At 36.7% G+C, this 25252-nt stretch overlaps 1 protein-coding gene across 4 annotated transcripts; it reads right to left on the bottom strand.

Annotated features, from left to right (window-relative positions):
• Positions 1-1803: 1803 nt before the first annotated feature.
• Positions 1804-24196, bottom strand: usp10 (ubiquitin specific peptidase 10). 4 transcript variants are annotated; one of them, XM_032560504.1, is made up of 15 exons: positions 23947-24196; positions 18482-18550; positions 18277-18322; positions 17853-17912; positions 14562-15788; positions 11159-11250; positions 10939-11048; positions 10780-10838; positions 10584-10687; positions 10127-10226; positions 8176-8356; positions 7345-7510; positions 6320-6464; positions 6103-6168; positions 1804-4798 (listed from the first exon to the last, which is right to left on the bottom strand). In XM_032560504.1, the coding sequence occupies exons 1-15, from the start codon at positions 23965-23967 to the stop codon at positions 4611-4613; spliced, it is 2634 nt and encodes an 877-aa protein (XP_032416395.1). In that variant the 5' UTR covers positions 23968-24196; the 3' UTR covers positions 1804-4610. The 4 variants fall into 4 exon arrangements, with proteins under 4 accessions (XP_032416395.1, XP_032416396.1, XP_032416397.1 ...); XM_032560505.1 differs by having other exon boundaries at positions 14562-15785; XM_032560506.1 differs by lacking the exon at positions 17853-17912.
• Positions 24197-25252: the final 1056 nt, after the last annotated feature.

Here is a 25252-nt window from a genome sequence, read left to right as displayed (position 1 = left end):
AGATTGGATCAGTGGAACGAGTGGTTTTGTGATAAAGGGCCGTTTGGGGTTTGATTCCAGCTTCCTTTGTTTTAGATGTAGACCAGCTCTTCAAAATGGGCCTGAACGCAAAATCCTAATGTGCAAATGTTTGCGCTTAACTTTCAGTGGAAAACCACATTTAGATCAGTAAACCTCAAAGAGAACCACATGTAAAATATTTTAACTACAGGATATAGAGATAAACATAGTGTATAATAAAAAAAGTGAATATAAAAAGCTTACAATATAAGAAGTCTAGATTAAATAAAACAAATTCATCGAGGGTGGGAAAATGTTTGACCAGTGTGACTGAAAACTAAAATAAGTCAGTCTTACATGGCACATGTACACAACTTCAGTAAAAATAACTGAAATTGCAGCTAAAAATTGCATAAAATCATATTTCTGCTTCCTAAACTGTTAGCCACTGTCCAATAACCAGACATGAATCTTCATTACAAAAAAGATATTTCTGGTAGTTTTATATACCAGTATGATTATGGACTGTAAACCAAAGCCATTCGATAGTTTTGACCAGGTTCACTGAACACATGGACTGCAGTTGTTCTAGCAGATGAACTATAACTACTGCTTTAATCATGTTGAGACACTTCTGAACCAGAGATGGCACAAGTATCTTAAGCAGCAGAGGAGAAACAATGGTCCAAAGTCCTCTTTCAGATAAAAACAAAATAAAAATAAATTCGCCAAATGGTGGAAAAAGCATGTTGGACTTCATTAGCAACTCTGTAAGCTGATGACCCCTAAGCCAGAGATCTAGTCCTATAGATTTACCATCCTGCAGGTTTGAGATACATCTGTGCTCCACCACCTCTGAATCAAATGATTGAATTACCTCTTCAGTGTGCCATCAAGTTTGGCAAAGGCCTGTTAATGAGCTGTTCATTAGAAAATGTTCAACACAACCACATTTGAGTTTAGATCAGTGTTCCCTAACCCTGGTCCTGGACGCACACTGCCCTGCTAGTTTTAGGTGTTTCTTTGCTTCAACCCAGCTGATTTCAATTGATGGCTGATTAACAGACAATTACACACAGTTTGCTGAACTGCAATCAGCTGAACTGCAATCAACTGAATCAGGCATATTAAAGCAGGGAAACATCTAATACGTTCAAGACTGTGTACTTTTGAGTACCAGGTTGGGAAACACTGGTTTAGATATCTATATAATGGTTTATCAAAAAGGTTTCTAATCAAACATACTGGACTACACCTGTATGTTAATATTTCCTCATAACTGGAACAATCCAACTATGCCATCAGAAGTGATGAATTTGTTTAAAATCCCAGTGGATGTTTCATTTATAAGGGAAAAAATAAACGAGTATGAAATGGGTCTGAAGGAAAGAACGTTACATCCAACAAGGCTTGGACATTAACATAGGTAGGTAGGAGTCCAACATGCAATTTTCTTCCCAAGCCTGTAGGCTCATAAAAGAAAGAGTGCTTGTCTTAAGTTAAAAATGCTATAATTGGTTAAAGTTTTAGACAGAAGCTAGAGCTAAATGGAGGGGATACCTATAGTAAGGATGTAATACCACTATGGAATATAGTAGGACAGAAATGCCTTACTTTGCAATTTTTTCAGTCATGGGTCTGCTTCCCATTACAGCAAAGCGAGCCGAGCTCAGCCACAACCTCAACAAATACTGCGGGCCGAGAGGCAGCCAGATCAACTTCAGGAGCAGAAGGTATAACAAAGGACAATTACACACAGACATACAGGAGGAAGGTAATTAAAGATGTGCGGTAGACCAAGAATCTAGAACATTTTGGTTTATTGTGCACATTGTGTTGGCCAGTCCAAGGTCTAGAAGCTGCAGAAGGATTTCTGTCGTAAGAAAGCCAGGTACTCTTCAGACTACACTTGATTAGCTTACTGCTTTTTGCACAATCCTTTATTGAACAATAAACAAAATAGAATGCTGAAGGCTTCAAATTAATAAACAGCGTTTGTTTCTGGATGAAGATCCCAACAGTTCCCAGCAGACTAAAGTGTTCAGAGCAGACATTTAAAAGAAAAAAAGAATAGACGCTTTTCTCCAGCACGTTTCTTAACCAGCCAACAAGACACCAAGATACAAGTGTACAACAAAAAAATCAAGGTGTCCAATTCAAGTCCCCGCAGAGACACATTCTTTTAATAAAAAGGGGGGTTAATACACAAAACAGTGTCGATTTTCAACACAAATAAAAGCCAGCAGCACAACTGAACTATGTGAAAGATGGCTCGACCGTTTACAGAGCATGCCACTTCCTGTGTGCAATTAGACTACACAGAACCTCGAATAGACAAGGCAAAAGAAAGGAAGTCAGAGAATAAAGTTGATGAAAGGCAGTAGGGGCAGTATAATGTTGTCCTTTGGTTTACCTGGAAAAATTTGCCTTCATAACCTACAACGTAACACTGAGCAGAGCAGAAATAAAATCCAATAAACAGTTTTTGGAAATATTAAAATTTAGTCAATCTAAAGTGTGTAATCTTTAAATGAAAGAGCATGGTAACTCCTTTCAAACACACACATCTCCGCAAGACAGAAAATGTATGCTACCCTGCAACAAAGGTTCTGAAAAACATCAAAACAGTCTGACCCATATACCTTTCATAAGCAGACGGATGGATGTCCAAAACTAAGTCCAGATGAGACAGAAGAAACATTTGGATTCCAGAATCATGAAACAATATTTGATGTGTTGGTCTGTGAAGATGACACTTGTGGCTGGAATGAAATGGGTTTGGAGTGAAAATAATAATAAAAAAATAGACAAAAAAGGAAATAAATATCAAGCAAAGAACTATTATTTTTTATTTCTTGTGCTTTAGACTTTAATTTCTCTGAAAACACCAATTCCAATGCAAGCCATTTTTTTCTCTAAAGGGAGCAAGAGCAGTACAACATCTAATTAATGACAAAAATGAAAGAAAAAAAACAAACATTTTAGTAAAGCCAAAATTAAAATCAAAAAATAAAAAGAAATTATCACAGTTAAATGAGTCAGAGCCAAAAAATATTTAAACAAAAAAACCAAACAAACATGATCTCCATTTGTGCACATGTCCAAGGTCTCTAGTCAAAACTTAGCACTGATGTAGTCCTAAATTTCCCAAAGCGACTCACTGATTCTCTGGAGAATACAAACCCCCGAAAAAGCTCGGATTTCTTTTTCTCTCAGAGATGTGATGTTAAGAGTTGTACATGGAGAGGGAAAAACGCCACTGAGCCCCCACTTACAGCACAGTTGAGGGGGAAGTAGCTTTTGCGTGGCTCAAAACTACACGTATAAACCAAGCACACAAGTGGATACCTCCGACAAGCAAATAAAAAGAACCCATGAGGAATTTAAAAAAAAGTCAACAGGGCAGGTTTTGCAGTGGAATCTGTCTTGATCATTTTGCTTCTTGTCCAGAACAGGAGCTGCGTTTAAAAACTGGCAACAGTCCTTGAAAACCTGAACTGTTTTCTGTCAACCAGATCCATTTTTCCTTTTTAAATTTGCTCTTTTTAATACATCTCAGTCTAAATATTTGTAAAATATGCATTTGCCTGTCATATTGTATTCATCAGTTTATTCTCTGTGCACAGAAGCATATTTGTTATTAAATTCTAAAGCGCATTAATAAATTCTTTTCAACAATATTCTAAATCTAAACTCAAATCCCATAACAAGGATCGTTCAAAAACAAGGAAGCTGTTTCCATCCATAGCACCACCTCTCTTTTTTTTCTTTTAAATTTCTTTCTGCTTTTTATGGCTCAAGTTGTACCTAGGTTTAAAAGCATCATAAAAGTGAGAACATGGAAGAGGAGGAAGAGGTGGTGGCTGAAGAAGAACACAATCTGGTTGTTGGGGGAATGAGACTGGTGATACTGCTGGTGCTGGGCCTTTTCAAAGCACGAGGGCAAACAGCAAGCTTTGAAACTGCTGCAAAACCATTAGGCCGACAGTTCTTTGCTAAAAGGCAAACACTGATATTTTAGGTAATTTTCTTAAAAAAAAAAGAAAAAGAAAAACAAGAAAAGATTTGAAAAGAATTTCTCCTGCAGTCCACTCGCAGTGTATTGGGTGATAGTTCCTCCTGTGTGAGTTCACTGTACGCCATCAGAGCCAAGTTGTGGGCTCAGTCCAAGGAGAGTCTCAGATACCAACCTGCACCCCTAACCTCCACCTGTCTCTGTCTGTTCAACAGTCCTTCCTTGTTGCTTTAAAAGTGAAACAAAAGATGACAAAAAAACAGCAGTGGTGAACAGAAAAGAGAGAGCAGTCACAGGGAAATCTTTGTGAATGCAGCTTGCTTCTCTTCTTCTGAAAATTAAAAAAAAAAAAAAAAAAGGTGACAAGGAAAAAGGCGTTGGAAAAGCTGGTTCTCTGGAAAGCGGGGACAGGAGGGAAGAAGAGGAAAATCTTGCAAGAGAACAAGTCGGGCAGTGTTCCTGTTCATTAGTTTGGTGTGTTTTTGTGTTGTATGCAGAAGCACTTTATTGTCAGCAAGTGCATTTTGAGCATGTTTGTGGCGTGTGTGTGTGTGTGTGTCGGTGTATGGGTGTGTGGAGGGGTGTGAATGGGTGTCTACAGCAGGTCGACGCGGCGGTAGTACAGCAGGTAGGCGGTGCGCTCGGCCGTCTGTTTCAACACCTGGTACTGGTTGATGACCTTCACCGCCTGGTCGTCGATGCGCAGCCAGCCGTTAAGACCAATGTGGAAGACATCAGTGGTGTAATGGCCGCCTGTCGCACTGTTTCCATGGTGGTAAACAACTGTGGGAAACATCAGGATCCAAGTTTTAGTTGGTTAGTTCAGGTGTTTTTTTTTTTAAACAGGATAATATGTTGTTAGCAGATGTGGCCCAAATACATCAATGAACTATAGCTTCCAAATACTTTGCATTACTAAATGATGTAATTGTAAGTCGTACAAAGATTAGAAATGATCAAACTTGCAAATTTTTAAACCTCTTCAGTTTAATCAACTATTGATAACAAATTTTAGTGTTCATAGAAATAAAAAGGACTTGATATATTTATAAGGGCTACGCAATTCAAAACACAATTTTCTTTATCAATTTCAATATCTAATCCTCAATTTCCACTAAATTTCATTTAAAGGGGTAGTATGTGTTTTCCAGCTATCTAGTATAATTTTGTAGCACAATCTATAAATTGCATCATCTTCAGTTGTTATAAAAATGTTGTATAAATAAAACATGAAGTCAAGAAATTTGACTTCACAATTAAATGCCTTGAAATTAGGCCTCTGTCTCTTTAAGAAGTTTCTGCTTCTTGATCGGATTATGTGCTGAAGATGTAATCCTATCAACATTTCTCTATTATAAATATTTGTCGGATTATTGGACTGACAAATAGCTCATATAATGAGCACAGCAGATTTGCAGTTCCAGTAAGTGTTTTGCTTTTGCTGCTGCTAGTCTGAAGGAGTTCTGTGGGGAAGTGGCAGGGAGGGGTCTTTGTGTGGCAGAACCTCAGCTCAGAAACTGTAGCTCTAGGGAGGAGCTTTGTCCCATGGTGGTGCTACGTCCCCCGTGGTGGTGCTACGTCCATCCAGGAGTTTTACAAACCCCAATGATTGCCACGGGAGATTGAAGGATTTCTCAGACGTGCATAATGAAGGTAAACACTTCAAGTATGCTTTTGATGAGAGAATACCGTTATAACATGATGCATGGCTCAAAAAAGCAGATTTTACGGAATACTGCTCCTTTAACATTGCGCTTGACCTTTCTCATTATATTTCTGAAGTTAGACTTGTTCACATGCAAAGTGAATTCATAACAAATGGACTATAGTGGCCAGAAAATATTGAAATCCAGAAGGTCCCCTGTGATTTTAATATTGTTCACACTGATCCAGAGATAACAGTATCTCTTAGTGATGAGCTAGTCAGGATTTGTTGTTTGAAGGAATCCAAACAATTATATGGGAGCTGAAGACACTTAAACATTGTTAATATAGAGTGGAAGTAAATATTGCTGCCAGCAGTGACTTATAGAAAAATATTTTGCAAATAATACAACAATGTGATCTAAACAATAAAACCAACAAACCTGCAAAGAGCCTGTAAGTTCTTTGGCCTTTCAAAACTTTGCTCCGCACTCCAGAGGATAAGAGATCTGAAAGCAAAGTTAATATAGGCATATTTACTGATTAGACCAAGAAGCTTAAGCAATTGCATAAACCTCAATTAAATACGTATTATCCTTGTGGCTCAAGTTGAAAAGTTAAAGTCAGCAGAAGCTTTGCAGAGTGTGGGTCCATTCATACCTTTGCTTATTTCCAGGTCAACAGGGTAATCAATGTTCTTTGTTAGTTTCTGGCAGCCTCCAGTCTTTTCAAAGACAAATCGCTTGAGGTGGAGCACAAGCACAGGTGGCAGCTCTTCCAAAGTTACCCTCCGACTGACTTCAATCTGGCAACAAACACAAAGAAAGAGATGAAGAAGTCACGTGATGTACAACACAAAAACCATATTCTAGAGTTTTAAAGGTACTCTAGGAAACCTAGCTTATGAGAATAAGATGATTTTTTTAGAGAAACGATTCAGGTACAGAATAAGAGGAGGGAGTCATAAATCACTCAATGCTGTGTTTTTTTAAGTACCAATACAGACAAGTTGTGGATCAAAGTTATTTAAGTCCAGAATGACCAAAAAGTTTATCATTTGGTGCTTACAACTTTAAACACCAATAAAGATGCCTGTGGTGCAGTGAACAGATGTGATGCAGATGTTCACTCCATCAGTTAGTTAAGCAGTAATGTTTTTTAGGGTTTGCATTTTTAGCAGTACTTGTGACGCCCATAAAGGCTTAAAGCAACTAGAAAATAGGTAAAAGACCAGGACACTAAAGATGTGACAAAAAGTATTCCACTTTCTTCTAGGGCTTGGCAACTTTCCAAAGTGCCTCATTAAGTACAAATACACAGGTGAAAAGTCACCTTACAGAAGCAAATTTAATGTATAAATACAATACATTTCATAGAATCTCAGAAGTAGGAAATAAGTTTTTTGTGTTCCTTCTTGATTTATTAGAACTATTATCAAAAGCTTGAGCTCAATACTGAAGCTTTGGAAATAAATTTTTTATTTACATTTTTGATAACCTATACATTTTTTCCTCCAACAAATTACTGTTAGAAAAAAAAAACTTTCCAAAACTACAGCAGCACATGTTTTTGTGCCCTTTATCTGTAAAACCTAATACTGTGAGATTCAATGTCACTGAAGTAGAACTGCAATCATACATAATGTTCAAGTGAGTGTTTTATAAACCCCAGTATTGTGGATCTACCTCTTGCTTGGTTTTGGAGGTGTAGCCTTGGACCGACTCCCGGGCCACCAACGTTTCAAGAGCTTCCTGAACTGTGCGGATCTTCTCAGACTGGATGTCAAGCTGCAGGGTGAAGAAAGGCTGGAGAGTGGCCGACTCTTTAGAGTTTTGCTGATACACCACGGATCTGTAAAGAAAATGCCAAAAGACACACATTACATCAAAATAACTACAAAGTTTAGTTGTAGAAAATTTTAAGAGCAGGATATTCTTTAAAACTACAAACTCTTACTGTAATACTGATATTTATTAGGTAAAACGTATTTCTTTTAATGGTAGCTTAAACATTTTGTGGATCGTAGTTTAATAATAAGTGTTGTAGCAACTCCAGACAAACCACTTACTCCCACTGATGCATTAAAGAATCTGTGGATTACAGCCAAGCTGCGTTGGTGTGCAAAGTACGTCTGATAAAAACCCTCCTGAGTTCTGTCTCTCTTTGGCCACACAACCATTTCTGAGAAAATAATCTTTTCAGACGTAGTAAAACAGTGTACAAAAAATGTGTTAGACCAGAACTATACAGAACATATCATTTGGGTGGCCAAAAGTGATAGTTTCGCTTTCCAATTTGTCCAAAGGTTAAGACTTTTGTTTTGTGGAGGGCAGCTTAACGTCTTGCTGTCGAGACTTCTCGCCACAAAGAACTACGGAGGATTTAAAGTAAAGGCTGGCGATGCCAAAGCAATTTGTAACACCCACCCTGAGTGTAGGTGAAAACCAACATGAATGCTACAGATCCAGGCCACAGAGTTTGAGTCATTAGAAAAGCTTCTTAACTTGTTCATGTACCTGATGTGTCCACCAAAAATATCAGTGATGGGTGTGCGGACGAAGTCAGCTTGACGTGTGACTGAAGTCTTGTTTCTGGGACCCACTTGTTCCCACTCGTCCTCACTCCCTTCTTCCTCCTTTTCGGCTCCATCATCCTCACCACCTGGCTGTGACTCCGGGCCATTGGGTGTGGGGGGTTCTGGAAGAAAAGAATGCAAAAAAAAAAAAAACATGAATAAGAGATGCTTTATTAATTCCCACAGGGGAATTCTAAATATTACAAACCAGGCACCTGATTAAATGTTAACAGCAAAAGAAAACAAGTTGCCCTGAAGTCTTTATAATGTCCAACCCAGCGTTAACTTGCTAGTTTAACATCATCTGTGGAGATAAAAAACTCAAAAACTAGAATAAAAATTTCTAAGAAGTTTAATGCGGTCTCTAAGAGTAGCAAAACCATAAACCTTGCTTGGACGCTCCAGGAGAGAACTCTAGCTCACTTTTTTCTTATTCTTACTTCCTTTTTTCATTTCAGTTTTCTTTCAGATAAATACAGCTAATAAAAGGATGTCCTGATCTGACCCCAGGCATAAACTTTGGGTCCTCATGAAGTTTTTTTTTAAATGATCCATATTCAAATCCATGACATAAGCCCCTATATAACTTTAATTTGTTTATAATTTATGATTATGCCAGACTAGCAATCTGTGACGCCCTGTTTGGAAAACCAATCCTTAGTAATTATAGCCTGCAGAACTGTTTGATTGATCTCATGAATATGGGTTTTCTTTTACAGTCCAAGAATTGTTTAGAATTTAAATGACAAAGTGAGAGACCAGTTTTACAATGTGACCTCCCCTGCATGTGCTCAGATACAGAAGAGGTACGCAGAGACAAGCTGGAACATGCAACATGTTCGAAGCAAAGTGCTGAAGTAGGAGAGCCTTTTCAAGAAACATTGTTCACAGATGAATAACTGGAACTTCACTGAAACTGAATTATCAATGAATAAACAGAGTAAAAATGCTAATAACTGCTAATAACCAAGCACTTATGAAGCATGCTGTGCCAGACGGCAGCTGTATCTGCATAGTATCTTCCTAATCTCCATGTTGGAGAAGCATAATGAAGCTGAAGTACAGAAACTTTGGCTGGAAGAAAATCTCTCACTTTCAAGAAAAAAGGGGGGAATTGGATAAATTACGTAATTTTCCAGTTGGTTATTGACTGGTTTAAGAAACCATTTGACTTTTTTCTATTTTGGAAGGTGGAGGTATTTGGATAAACTTTTATTGGTACCATCTTAAAATTTGCAATACTTCCAGAAACCTTTAAAAATGTTTACACCAAAAAGGTATAAATCATTTATTAGATTTTTAAATTAGTGTGGATTTTTACGTATGTTCCGTCAGTAACTCAAAACCCAAAATCATAAACATAAAACATAACATGGCAAAACAAAGCTAAAAATCTTAAACAACTTGTAATTTTCCATAAAATTAGAATATTTCCAAATAATAAAATATATATTAAATTCTATTCAAGTATTTTTCCACCCTGCCCCATATTAATTGAGACTAGGAAAACTTGAAAATCAATTATATTCGTTAACTAACTTTTCAAGACGATGCAAGAAAATCAAGCGCACGGTTTCTGAAACTTTGCAACCTTTCTTTGCTAAAAAAAAACTCAGACATGTTTTACATTTAATATTTTGTAGCTAGGACACAATTAAGTTGCAAACAAATAATTTATCTGAATCCTGTTTTGTTGTTTTTAAATACACCATAAAACTAACAGATCAGTAACATTTTATGCACCTCATGCAGAATACTAAAAGTTATACAGCTTTCAGCTGGACACTCAAACTGGCAATGATGTTTCAAGAATGAGGTCAATAAACCAAAACTGTTTAATTTCTGCAAGCTTGTGATCTAACGTCAAAAGTTAGGTTCCAACAGTTGCTTACGCTCTTCCTGAGGCAAGATTAGCTTTTTCAAAGCCAGCATCTCCTCGTGAAGTCCATTGAGGGTAAACCCAAGATACTCCTCCGCGTCCTCTTGTCGGCCCTTTAAAATAAAAAGGAAATGAAGGACTCAATCATCAATTAAAAAGAAAAAACACTGAAAATACCTGCTGACAAATTTCAAATAATGAAAACCACAATGTGCGCACACTAATTTGTTGAGGTAAACGGATAAGAGGTGGACATAGGACGAGCCGTTAAACATCAAAAGATGAGAATTTTGGGTCAGCTTGTGTAATGAAGACTATTTTCAAGAGTTATCCGATTACAAAAAACTGTGTCTCTGCAACAGAAAACCACAAGTACTGCCTGTTTCAGACAAAATGTAATCATTAAAATCAAACTTTGACACATTGTTTCGCAGTGAATAAGCAGCAGAGCCAAATCCAACTCATCTCACCTTCTCAGAGAGGCTTGACTTGATGAGAGTGAGGAGTTTGTAGATGTAGGTTGGCTCAAAAGGTACACCAGGCCGAATATCTTTTACAACCTTATCACCAACAGCTGTAAATACACCGAATAAAGGAAGAAAACATCAGCAATACTGAATGCAAAATGATACCCAACCATTACATTTGCACTGGTTAAAATCTTACTTTGCTGTTTGGTTTTTGATGGCACAGGCATGTTGTTGAACTCATTCACCAACCTAACACTGTCAGAGAAGTTAAAAATAATTAAAAAAACAATGAGACTTCAAAGAAGATTACATTTACAAACCACAGAAAACTCAATTTGCAGAAGACTTGTCTTACAAGTTGTCTATCATGGGTGTGGAGGTGCATGTTCTCTGTGCTTCATTGTGCAGAGGAATGGACTTCATCAGGTGATACATGGGCGGGCAGGCGATCAGGGCCTGAAGAGTCTGAGAGCTCAGAGTCAGGGAGATAAACAGACTGAAGAGCAAGAAACAGAAAACAATGCTGCTAAAAGAAAACTATAGACATTAAAAAAAACAAAGTAGAGAAAGGATACGGCATTGATATAGCACCAGTTCCCCTTGTTGATCAGCCCCCTCGGCTGCAAAGACACTGGTTTATGTATCAACTTCACATTCTCAATAATTTCTGGGGATTCAAACAGAAACAATATTCTTCAACAAGCAGTTTCATAAAACTACAACCAACCTAAAACATCCAACTTCATGTTATCAGATCTTGAGGTAAAGTTAGAATTACATTAGAATAATGGAATAATATTTTCATTTGTAAACAAATGTTTCCGTTCTTATTCCTGTCTCTGGCGACAGCAACAGGAGAGACCATCTGAATAAGAGCAAGAGTTTTCTGTACCACGCCTAGGAAGGAGGACTGTCATTGAAAAAAAAATACAGCCTCCATGGTAACGTGGATGGATTTTACAACAAATGTACAAACTAAAATCAGCAATGGTTTAGGTGAAATTAGTGGTAAACACACAGGACAGTATATATAAGAAGGAAAAAACTATAACTATTTTCTAAATCAGGGTCTGCAACCAGTGGCTCTTTAAAAATTTTGGCTAAAAATAATTAGTGTTTTTCAAAATAGATATATTAACAAATGCCTATTTTAGTAGTTTTCAAAGTTTTTCAAAGGAATTGCATTGAACTTCTAAAACAGAATGACAAAGTACCACTTAGGTTTTTTTAAATCTATTTTTCTTGTCATAAGTTTTATTAGTTATATCTTTTGAAATTACATAAAATTTCCTGTAGTAAAATAATTATCAAAAAGAGAAAGCTGTCTTTTCAAAACTTAGTTTAACATTTGTGGCTCCCTCTGGATTGTTAAAATTTCATACGTTCTAGATTGTAAGACTTTGATAATGTCATTTATAAGTATTTACTTTAGGGCTGCACAGTATTAGAAACATTTTGGGTTTGATTAACTATTTTAAACTGACCCATATAAGTAGCTTCATTAATTAGGGACACCCTGATATGAAAGTTTGGGCAGATCTCACCATCTAGTAATGTTGTTGTACCTGATAAACATTTCCTGATATTACATGCATTTCCACCCCATTTTGACAGAATTCAAGAAACCACAAAGTCGACTTTGCTTCTCTGCTTCAATTAAGACACCTCACAATCCCATGCTGCATCGTCAGCTCCTTCCTCCTCCCAAAACGCACGGAGCAACAAGATGGAAATAAAACATCAGTTAATAATTTCGCCCCTGTTGTTCTTATGGGACAAATACAGATATGTTAAATCTGATTGATACCAGTGCTAATATATTGTGCATATCCACAATTAATCTGTTATTACTTAAGCTCTACACACTGGCAAAGTGAATCTAACTATATCCTACAGCAGAGTAAGACATATCTTCTAATCTCTGCTGAATCGTCCTGAAGTTGTAGTCTAAATTGTGGATTTATGTAACATCTAAACCAGCTGCATCGAGTCTACAAACAGCTGGTCTGTGGTGGCTACATGGTGGTGAATTACAACCAGATTTGCCTCCCCCCACAATAAAAAACAACAACAAAAAAAGACAAAGTAATAAAAACGAACAGACTAAAACGAACTTTATGCAAGGGGTTCCAGCTGCCTATAATCCCATTAGCGGTAACAACATGCCTGCAAAAGTTTAACCCTAAAAAAACAACAACATGAACTCATGATCGACCTCATGTAACACATGTCTCCAGTGTTTTAAAACGCTTTGCTGTAGACCGATGACTGCGAAGCAAAGATAATCCCACTCTGCATAAATAAAAAGATGTGAGGCAATACATCCACTTATAAAACATTTCCATGCTAAACATATTGTTACTATAAGTAGGAGCTGCTTGACACTCAAAATCTCTGTTGTAGTTATGTCGCTCCAGCAATTAATCAGACCCTATTGCAACCTAACATCCAGACTCTGGTTGTTCTTCAACAATAGAGACATTTAACAGAAGTGTAGCGAAGTATATGTGCACTGACCAGATCTTTGTCTACACTGCTAGAGGGAATTTCTCCAGATACCAGTATTAGCATGGACTTAATTAAGGCAATGTAGATATTTTCATACTGCAATTGCTTATAAGTGACTGTCAGAGAAAATCTTAAATAAAAAAGTCCATGGCATTAAAAGCGGTATGGATTTTTTTTTTTTTTAGATTGGTAGAGTTGGACATTTTTGTACAGAGTTTACACTTCAGTTCTAATAAGAACAATCTTTTTATCGAATATTTGCTATTTTATAAACTCTACAATTAAAAAAGAACTGATACCAATTCACATGCAACTTGCAACACTTGTAATTTGTAGACAGTCATCATTGAGTCACTATATCTCAATCCAAATGCAAAGCATTCTTTAAATGAAGATTCAGCTGGCCGTGTAAGGCCCGAAGTTAAGTTTCACTTAAGTACTTTTATAAATAAAAGTGTATTCATGTTCAAAGTTAATTTATTTCTATTTTAAAATCATAGTGTAATAATGGCAGAACGGTGTCATTAAATGTGTTTCTATTAAGTGCACTGGATTGTTGTCTGCAAAGCAAACATTCCTATTTGGATCAATAAAGCTTACTACAGACCAGATTACTTTGCTACAACAAATGCACAAAATACTGGCACCAACTTCTGTATTGACCAATGTTAAGTTATTCTTTAACAAATCTTTATTGATATGGCCCGATGTTAATAATCGATTTTTTTTATGTCTACCTTGCTGCTGTTTGTGTTTCAGGAGGGAGTTGGCCCTGTATGTGACCGATAGTAAAGCCATGCATGATTATGGAGAGCTTAACTGAAACAAAGAAGCAATTTCAGCATTGTGGTTGTATTTTTAAAGTGTTAAAAAGGTAGAAAAATATACATAATATAAATACTAGTAAATATCAGCTACTGGCCATAAAGAAATATTGATATTGTTTCAGAAATTATTTTTAATTACCCATTAATTACATCCAGTTGCATCTAAAGAACCTGAAACTAATATATAGTTTAGTGCTACAATAAAGGCCACAGAGACAAACAATTTTTAAAAAAGTGTTTGAGATAATAGGACAAAACGCTACCAGACCACCGAGAATTTATAGACCCTTACCAACGCAGTGTGGAAGCTCTCCTATGCTCACCGGGTGAGGCCCAGAAGGCACTCCTGACCTACTTCTAATGACTAAACTGGGTTACAAATATAACTCATGACTTATCTAAAAAACATGTAGCTGACAGTGCTGCCATCTAGTGTTCATTTCTTTAGTTGTGGCATAGTAATTTCACCTCATATTCTGAGAGAAACCAGTTAGTATCCTCATCTATAGTCAGATTTTACATCATTTCAAAGAAGGTAAGAAAGAACTGGACTGTAACAAATATGCAGAATATTAAGATAAAGAATATGGAACAATACGAGTACTGGGGGTTTTTTCTCTCTTTTTTTCCTTACACAAAATACCTGCAAGTTTTGGGGCCATTGGATCTTCCGATACATGGACAGGACCTTCTTTAATCTCCCCAGCCTTTTCAGGTTGCTCTGGCATTGCAGGAGAGGGGGAAGCAGCTTCCACAATATTTTTCACCTCTACAAAGGCCTGAGGGCTGCCAGGCAGAGGCTTTGAGTTGTGGAACAGGCTAGCCCAGGATTTGGGAAGATTGGCAGTGGGCGCAGCAGCAACTGCAGGAGAGCTTGCCTGCTCTGTTACTAAAGGCTGGGTCACAGAGTCTGGGCTGAGAGGCTGGCCCTGCTCCCCACTGTCACAGTCTTCTTTGTGTCCATCTGAACTGACAGGAGTACTGGGCTCTTCTAGCCCATTGGCCACTCCGGTGTCTGCTGCCCGAGCTCCCTCTAGTTCAGTAGTCGTAGTGGAAGTCAAGGCGGAAGGGGTGGCTGCAAGAGCTGAGGGAGGAAGAGGAGATTTGGAGTGGGGGCTGTGTGGGGCGTCTGACAGTTCAGGGCTCTGTGGAGCCAAATGATCCAGCTGCTGATCTGCAGTCCTTGATCCCTCTGTCATCTCTCTGCTTTGAGAGGAGGATGAAGAGGAGGAAGTTGCATTGTTACCGTCGGATAAAGAGGCAGCTCCACCTGTTAAGTCTAAAGAAGAGTCCTCAGGGCTATCACAAGTCCTCTGATTGGCAGTGGATGTGGGGGCAAACACAGATGCTGTTGATGTTGCATTGGAAGCAGGTCCAGGGGTGCCAAGTTCATCTGCTGACAATGCCTTACTGTCCACATCCTCAGAACTGTGGTGTGAGCCTCCAAGTGCGTGTCCATTCACCAGTGCCGTTATTGGAGCACCATCAGCTGCAACACCGCTGCTAGAGCTTTCACCAACTGATGGGTCCAGGTAGTTGTAGTACCCAGGCGGCCGCTTTTTCTTTTTCTTTCTCTCTCGCTGTCCCAGGCTGCCGGGGAGTCCGTCCATGTCCTGGCAGGACTGGTGATTGTCCAGGGCTGACGCCTCAGAGTCCGGCCCATCCAGCGAGTTGAAATGGCTTCCGTCAGGGACGTCAGCCACCGGAGGGGCCGCCTGCTGAGCCTTCGGAGCCGCCTGGCAGCCCAGGATGAACTCCGGGGCCTGTGGGTTGAGGTTGCTCGACACCCTGTACAAAGGATCGCTTGCTCTAACCGGCTTGGAATCCATCACCTCATCAACCCCAAACTCAATGTGCTGATAGTCTTCTGCTGCAGGAAACATATCAATTAAGAATACAAATCACCATTATTAGTTTGTCAAAAAGATACTTTCCATATTGCTATTTAAAAAAATATATATAATATATAATATATATATATGAAATATATGTATTTCTTCAACAACCCCTAATTCAAATTAAGGCTGAACAATAAATCAATAACGATATATATATAGCAATAGACACGTGATCAATAGCAATCAATAATACACCTGATAGAATACTCAATATGTAGGCAGAGGAAAGTCTTTAGCTGCTCAACCTCTCACGCCCAGCTAATCCAGGTTGGTGGAATCAACAAACTCACTCACTCTTTGGTTACCTAGCAACAACTTGTTGAGTAACTTACACAGCAGCAGTTAAAATTTTTGCCACCGTGCCTCATACCTGCTTAAAAATAAAACAGCAGCATGGAGTGAAAACTGTGGATAAAACAGGAGAAGTCGTGTCACGACAGGCACAGGAGAAGTGCCTATTTGTTTATTAAATATTTTGTTTATTAAAATATTTAGTTTTTAATATTTTAGATATTAAAAACAAAAAAAATCAATAATTATCGATAGACTGATATAAAATACTTACATCGTGATAAGTTTTTCAACCATATTGTCCAGCCCTATCTCAAATATATTAGAATGGTGTGCTACAATGACTTGCTACTAAAATGTTTCACTGTCACTTTAAACATCTATCCATTGTCTTCCAGTTTATTTTTATATTGCATTAGCTAATGCTAATGGTGTTGGCTACAGCTACCATAATAAATGGTAGAACACAAGCCAAACATTTTTGTTTCAACAGATGTGTCTTGTATATCGACACATGAAAACTTTAAACCAGCTTGACTAAATCCAGACATTTCGAGGGTCTCCCTCATTAGAGTTTACAGGTATTTCACCACTGTGGGACAATAAATGGATATTTCTGTCTATTCTTGTGTTTTGTTTATAGACTAGTCCTCAATAACCTACTAACATCCAAGGCTCAGCATGCATTGGAAAGGTAAATAAAAAGAACAAAACATCAACCTCAGGAAGTGAAAAATATAAGATATACAATTTCTGAAGTAATTATAAAATGTTACATATCACAACAACTTTAAGGTTAATAGGAAACTTACAGACTATTTGGGGATAACATGTTAATCTATGTGTGGATCTCTTATATGTTCCATAGATGCAGTACCCTCCACAATTAGTGGCAACTCTTGTAAAATTGCGTACAAAAGTTATTGTGGGTACTTAATGACCTTATTGTTTGCTTAATTTAAACGCAGTGAAATTATGCTGGAGTAATCCTATCAATATCTAACTTGTTGGCTGCAGAAAGAAAAAAAAATATTAAAAAATAAAAGCTCATTTAAAAAGTACATTGAGTCTTTAAATACTTCTAAACAGCATTTTTCAAAACACAAACTCAAGCAGCAATGTAAAAAACTTTTTAAGTAACTGTACATAATGCACAAACAACTTTCCTGCAAATAAGAATCATTGTGCAGCAAGAGGTGCAAGGGTGAATATAAACAGGAAAAATTAGTAAAAGCAAATCAGAAACTCATTCAAGTGACTCATCAGCTTGTAGGTCACTAAATATAAATTAATATTTTGCAAGAGTTAAGAGGGCATTAAAGAGCAGATCCCTTCTCTGTAAGGATTAGAGGATATTCAGTTAGTGTTGAATCATTCTTCATTAGAGTAAACTGCATTCAGTTGTAAAACTGCAACAATTCAGGGATTCCTTTAGAGACGAATGTTAGCATCGCCAGAAACCATCACTATGCCCTTAGTAAATAAGCTTTGATTGTTAAATCAAAGTTCAATTTTATTTCAGTTAATCTGGAGCCCTGCGGTGGTGCAAAAATGCATTAAATGCAACAGAAGATACTTTAGGTATCTTGAGCATGCAAAGCTCTACAGAGTTTACCAACAGGCAAGAGAAAGAATAAAGATGCACAGTTTAGAAAGCCACCAGTTTTTGAAACGTGGACCTTTAGTTCTTACAGACAACGTACAACAACCAGTCAAGCCACAGGGTGTGAGCCCTTTTAACTCACCGCAAACCTGCAGTCCCATAGACTCCATAATAAATGGCACAGCAGGAGTGCAGTAACTTCCTAAATAATCAATACAAATCAAGATAAGGCAAATGTTATGTGCAAATGGTCAGCGCTGAAATAAAGGTGGCTGCTGTAACATTTTTAATTTGGTGGTCCAAAATGTCTAGAAATAAACTGTTTATGATAAAAATTATTGAATGATTATTATTTCCAACTATTGACAATCTACTCCAGACTATGAGTATTGGACGTACAAAATCAAGAAATAAATAATGAAACCTGAGGTTCAATCTTAAACAATTTAAAACATACATTTGAAGCTAAAAGAAGGAAAACTTTTGACTACGGAGTAAATATTTAGATCCTGCAACTTCCAAGAAAAATATATATAAACATCAAGTATTACATGAAAAGTACATACCTGAAGACTGACTAACACACTGAACTTTGTCATTGAATGGAGGAAGCTGTAAAAAGTAAAAAAAAAAAGTGAATTAAAAGTCAAGAATATTTTGTACATAACAGTTTAATTCAATTGCAATGTCTTTGCAATTGAATTAAATGGTTTTCATTTTCAAATTGTGCACAATTTAAACATTAAATTAAAACAAGTTATTTGTTCTTACCTCAACATAAAATCGAGGAGTCACAAAAAACTGATTGATCTCATCAGGGCTGAACTCCCCAAAAATATACTGTGAAAGACAAATCAATAGAACTATTAGTTAAGATTTGTATCCCGTTATCTAAACATATTTGTAACAAAAATCAAAATTGACTATTAAAAAAAAAAAAAAAAAGTTTTTTAAATTCTTAAAACAGGACAGGAGGGATGTTTAAAATATCAGTTCAAGAAAAAGTGCTAATAATTTGCAAACCATCTGATAATTTCAGCCCTATTTACTAGGAATCACTTGAATTGTTACTGCTTAATATCAGGTACTTAGATTGTTACATAGTCTGTCATCATTCAGCAAAACCTGTAGTCGTTTCTTCCGGAAAGGTAAAATCAAATCATAAAATGATGAGTCACAGTCTTATACATAAACCATGAACCCAGATCAAACGGACTCCAGATGAGCCACCATAAGAACAAACTCGTCTCTTACACAGGCGAAAGATGGGACTCTTGGTCAATTCATTGACTTTTTGCAGAAAATTTTTCAGACAAATCTCTTCAGATGCGAAAAGTGTTCTACTGAATATAACAAAGGATAATTCACCAAATACTTTACAACAGCAACACACTGTCAATAATTACAAGATGAATCAGCAGTCAGTAAAGATAACAGCAGGGCTGCTTGCTTGTAAATGAAGAACTTGTGCTTTTCTCAGAAATGCACAAGATTCGAGTCCAATTACTTTACAAACCTTGAAAATGTCATTGATTACTTTCAATGACAATAGTATCATTGAAAGTAATCAATGACACTATTGATAAGGATAACAGAAATTATGTGTTGGTTTTCAGCAGTTGCATGGGAGATTGGTTACCCTCATACTGAAGCCACCTTTAACCCAGTTATGCTTCAGGCACAACGACACACAAGATAAAGTCTTGTTGAATAAGCTGATATCAAGTGATAGCGTTTAAGCATTTAATGTTCAGCTTTAGAGGAATATTAACTGTATTTTAGGCCATACAGTGTATAAAAGCATATATTTCTAGTTAAATAAATTTAGTTTCTTGCCATCTAGAATAATTGCATGGTACTTAGCAACATGTGCTAACTTTGACCAACTACAGAAAGATTCTCACAAAAAAATTATTAAAACAAAGATGTAACATACAAACACACAGTCACCCCAGCATGGATCAACGAATAAACAAAAATACAAATTACTTTAAGCTTAGGTGACCATATTATTCTGGTTTATGTCAACTTTATCACTGTATTTAATACCAATAACATTACAGCCAAGATAGTGTAGGTAATCAGATTTACTGCTGACTATTTTCAAGGGATTTCTCAATAATGTGAAATTGAGAAATGTGAAGCACCTTTAAGCAGATAATGTTTCAACTTAAGTGCCTGTTTGAAAAACAGTTCAAACAAGCAATTCAAATAAGATTTGGTGCTTCAGACCAACTAACCTCTGGACATGTTGCAACACAACCACTCTACTAGTTGAGTAACAATGTCATTAGGAATAGGCTGAGATGAAATTTTCATTGTATGATCTCAGTTTCATGTTGTTCCTGAATTGGGTTCTATAATTAAAGTATAATATGACGTAATTAGCTTATATTAGCTGGTTAATTCATCAGACACTATTTGGGTAACCAGCATCCTTAAAAAATACAGCTTGTAAACTTCAGATTTAAAATAGTGTGACCTTAACTAAGAGAGAAGGTAATCATCTTAATTTATAAACCATGACTGTTTTTCTAAATTTAAATACTTCCAGATGACTGAAAGTACATAGCAACATGTGAGGGAGGGGCAGTACTTTTTAGTGCGTACAACCAGAGAAAACTTTGGTCACCCTGACCAGCAACTTCAAATTACACAAAAAATAAGAGTATGACTGACATTTTAATAGATTTGGCCTAATTTTAGAATTTTGTTAAGCATAAAATACATTAACAAGACTCAACAGTTTTCTGCAAATGGAATCCAAACCACTAAAGGTGAGAGTTAAGCACTAAGATTATTGCACAAAAAATATATATTTATATATTTAAAAAAAGCTTTGAAAGTTCAACCATAAAGCTTTAGGAATCTACAGATTAAGAGGAAAAATAAAATGCCTATCCAACAGAAGCCTTTGACTATACCATTTTCTATTATTGTAACATGAACATTTCAATCAAATCATTTATTGCACATGTATTTAACTTGTGTTAATTCCTTTACAGATCATCCCCATAACTTTAAGAGGAAACGACACAATCTGGTAATTCAAATGACCAAGTGGACATGGGGAAACAAAGCAACTAAGAACAGGTGAACTCACTAACCATGCCCTTAATCCTCCCACGGCAACAAACTGTGAAACGTGAAAAGGGGAGGCACAGAGAAAAGAAAGTGCAGCTCAAGCATATGTAACTCTTTGGAAAACCCGCCCCCCACACGAGGGCCCACATTGCTGAAATGGCAGTCCAAGTGACAAACAGCCAGCTGTAATCCAACGGCCTCAGGGCGGCTCATTCGCTCACAACAGAAAGAATGTTGCTTTGCTTCTTTCTGTAAACAAGCCATAAACTGTGGCTTACAACAACATATCAATCGCTATAATTTTAGCAGCACAAATAATGATGGCTTTATAGGAGGATGTAACGTACAGAAACCTTTATTAAGCACTGCTATGTATTGAAACTTGGTGAAACTGTTAAAAATGTTCAGGCATTAAAAAACAGAAGGATGGCAAAAAGATTTTTGGTAGAAAATAAGTTTCTTTCACTACTAAAACAGAATCAAGCTTGCTTCCAATAGAACTGAAATGTTTTCCTCCAACAATCAGATACCTACAATACTTGAGTGACAACAGAACAATAATGTATCAAATATTTAATCCACAACCACTGATAATGTTTGTCAAGTACAATTATTACAGAACTGACCAGATTGAGCTTTTCACACCATTGTGCCTCATCTCACCAGTGAAATATTCCCTTTTACACTAAATGACCTACACACTAAGAAACTTGGTTTTATATAAGCTTGAACCTATTAAAAAAGCCCACTATTCATCTAAAGATTAATTTCATTTAAAATTAAAAACACGAAAAATCCCAAAATCTTTTAAACCTATAGTGTAAAATGTGAATACTTTGATCTGTTAAGACAATGCTAATGGTTACCTTTCAGACAACAAACAAATACATAACTGATCTTTAAAACTTGACAGTCTGAAAAAAATCTGAGGACTAAGAGTTAAAGATGATTAACTGAAGCTCATTTTGTGTTGCACATAATGTGATTAGCTTTGGGTAACATACTGAGTTATAATCAAGGAAAAATATCTAAAAGAAAAACAAACTAATTCAAGTTTGTAAATAAGCCACAGTTATGTGTCACCTAATTATAATCCATAGTTTTTACAGTAAGGAAGCACAAAACCACAACATGTCGTAGCTGCAGAGAGAGTAAATGCTGAGCTGTCTACAAGCTAAAGCTAAACCAATAAGCTTTAAAGGTAATGAGATGTTAGGCTTTTTCCACTAGAGACAATTTTAGAAAGAAAACAAAAACTAATTTAACTAAACATTATTCAACATAACTTGTAAAGCAAGTCATAAATGACTGTCACAAATAATTAAAAATGTTAACCTTTGTCTAGCTCTTGTTTGCAAGTCCATCCATAAAGATAAATTGTACTAAGCTTAACTAAAACTGCTTTAATCAACTGGAGTTAAAATGTATTGTTCAGACTTTCCAGCATGACCTGTTTGCTAAGTTTCATCCCAAAAGCGTGAGGCTTGTTTGCTGCTGGTGCAGTAGATTTTCTTCTGCCTCCCGTGTGGTTGCTTGTAAACCAATGTGTTTACCTTTTTTGTCACAGAACACAAAAAAACATAACATCCTCAACAATCCCTTCCAAATCTAAAACCATCAAACCTCCAGCATCTCATTTTAGGTAACCTTTTAACTGTTTTTATTTGTTCACAAAGAAATGTGATGTTTTCAAATCATTTAGTCATAAATATTTCTCTTAATTTATTTATACAAATAATTGAATAGAGCAATGAAACTATAGACTTGCGGTTGCCAATTAATTAGAGGGAATGATATGGCTAATATTTGCTGTCTGGCATTAATCATTTAAACAGTTCTGTTAGGCAATCCATGTCATTCCTATGAGGCAATAATTTGCAGTATGTGTGTATCAGAGAGTGCAAGATTGGCAAATAATTTTACGGAGCAACTACCCAAAAGCAGAAAGGAGAGTTTATGTTTAACTTTCACTTCACTAAACAGTAATCCAATAGAAAGCCTTAGTTTTGGGGGCAGGAAAAGAAGTGTAAGCATGCACAAATTCAGTCTTCGATTAAGTTTTTTCTTTCTTCTCTCCATAATGCTGTTCAGTTTATACGCTACTCAATTGTTGAAAATGCAACAGAAAAACTCAGCTTTTTAATTTACATCGCTGTCAGAATAACAAAACATTCAATAGGAACACAAACTTCAGACTCTGCAAGTAACTGGCTGCATTCCTCAAAATGGGCCTTCTCACATGACGGCTAGCTTCCACAGTAATATCTCCAAACTTGCCAAGTCACTATCTAAGACAGATCACTTACAGAGTGTTTACTTTGCAACACATACAGATGCGTACAGGTTTGATCTAGTTTCAGTATATTTCCTTCTAGGATAAAAAGCAGAGAAGGCGAAGCCCACGCTGTCGCACAGCATTTAGCTAAGGAGCTGACAGCACACCACCTGTGCAAACATGTTAGCTAGCTAACAGCTAAATCTGATCGAAAATGTCTCATCACGCTTACAATAAAGAAACGGCAAACACTGGCATGCAACATAATATGCGAAAAGACTGTTAAACTGAAGCAAAAAAAAAAAAGTATATATAAAATTTATTAAGTGTGAATATTAAGAAAAAATAAAACACAGAACAAGGCCCGTGTCACTACTGAGCAGGTGGGCCATGCAAACACGCAGCAATTTTCGGTCACTTTTCTCCTAATAAATAACTGCTGACACTTAGACGATTTAACAATAAAATGACTCTGTGTTGAGATTACATGCGTTTGTGTTCCATTCGGTTAAAAATGGATGTCATATCTTTCAAAGCAGCAGCCAAGACCACCGCTGGCTCATTTGAATGGAGGAACATGGGGCCTGTTAGCCAGCGTTGCCATGCTGCTTGTGTTTCAATGAGGCTGGAGGGGGTTTGGGGGGGCATTAGCAAGCACTTTTCTGTACTAACAATTTCAATGACACGACTACTTTAATGTTTTAAATGACAACACCAAACTAACTAAAAATTAATATCCTCTCTTAAAGCATTTGTTCCGAATCTAATACAAACGAAATACATTTGTAAGCCTCTATATAACGATAAACACTAAATCCATCTGGAGTTGGAGTTGTTGTTGTTGAACTGGCTAAAGTGAGCTAACTAGCTTAGCTACCTGAGTGCTGGAAGAAGCCATGCTCCCGGTGAGATTTTCACTCCTCCGCCGACGAGATGAAAACTTCCCCGGGAAGGTTTTATGGGTTTGTAATGACAACTACAAACGGTGCTCTACTTCGACGTCATTGTCAGTTGTCCAACAATATACTGGCGGTCGGGGTTTTTCGATCCATGTAAATGCATCAGCACTTCACGCTGCTCGCCTTTCCGTCACCGCCATTTCCGTCGGTTGTAGTGGCAGCGTGAGCCTGAGAGTAACGCCAAAATACTTCCGGTGATGGTTCACTCCAACTTTCAAAATAAAAGCTTTAGTGTTTTGTCACTGACAACATAACTGGCGACTAGTGTTAGGGAAAGCATAAAGTTGGACAAAACACACAGGTTGGTGTAATTAGATTTAGAACACAACAAAGAAGTTTTGAAAACAAAATAAGAGCTGATCTTACTTTTGTGTACTCACTGCATTCACCAAATACAAGCAAAAATGTTCTCCTGAGGTTGACAAGTCAGCATTTTACATTCACCCATGATCAGGTCTGGATTTAGAAAGATGTAGGACCCTTGGACAGAGCCGGTTTGGATACCCTGTCCAAACAGGTGTCTTTTACTCTTTCACAAACTGTTTAGACTGATAGTTAGATTCAAACTTATAGGTTTTTAGTTCTTTTTCACATAAAAAATATCTTTATAATTATCCCTTCAAAGCTATTTACAATAAATGATGCATCATTCATAGATATATTAATGTTGTCTTCATCCATAGAAAAAGCAGTACCTTAAGTGTTAAAGTAACTATCTGAGACAGCACATGGAGATTTAACACAGTCACTGAAATTCACCAAAACAAAAGAAAGGAGTGGAGCTGAAGTCTGATTTAGGTATTTGTCACATAATAGTTTTTAAATGGTTTCAGATAAGTAAACTCCTCAAAAATCAAAAAAGTAAAACACACCCCAATAATATAGGTCTACAACATGAATGTTGCATTTCAACATCCAACCACTAAAATAAATAACTCCTAGGATGCCATTGCTGTTGCTCAAACCCAGACTGCAATATTTGCCAAAAGTACCTGCAAACTTTTTTTAATTTCAGAGTGACAAAAACCATAGACATAATAAATAGTCTTTACTAGGACCCAAACAGTTTAGTTAAATTGACTATAAAATCAGTAATAAAATAGTTAATCTATTCTAAAAATCACAACAACAACAAAAAGTCTCAACCATCCGATTTCTACCCTGGTCAACTGCCCATATTATAAACTGTTAACAAACTTCTTTATTATGGTGGAGAATGGGAAT

This window comes from Xiphophorus hellerii, chromosome 4, assembly GCF_003331165.1.
Source record: "Xiphophorus hellerii strain 12219 chromosome 4, Xiphophorus_hellerii-4.1, whole genome shotgun sequence".
Taxonomy (NCBI): domain Eukaryota; kingdom Metazoa; phylum Chordata; class Actinopteri; order Cyprinodontiformes; family Poeciliidae; genus Xiphophorus; species Xiphophorus hellerii.
This window is presented reverse-complemented; position numbering and strand designations above follow the sequence as displayed.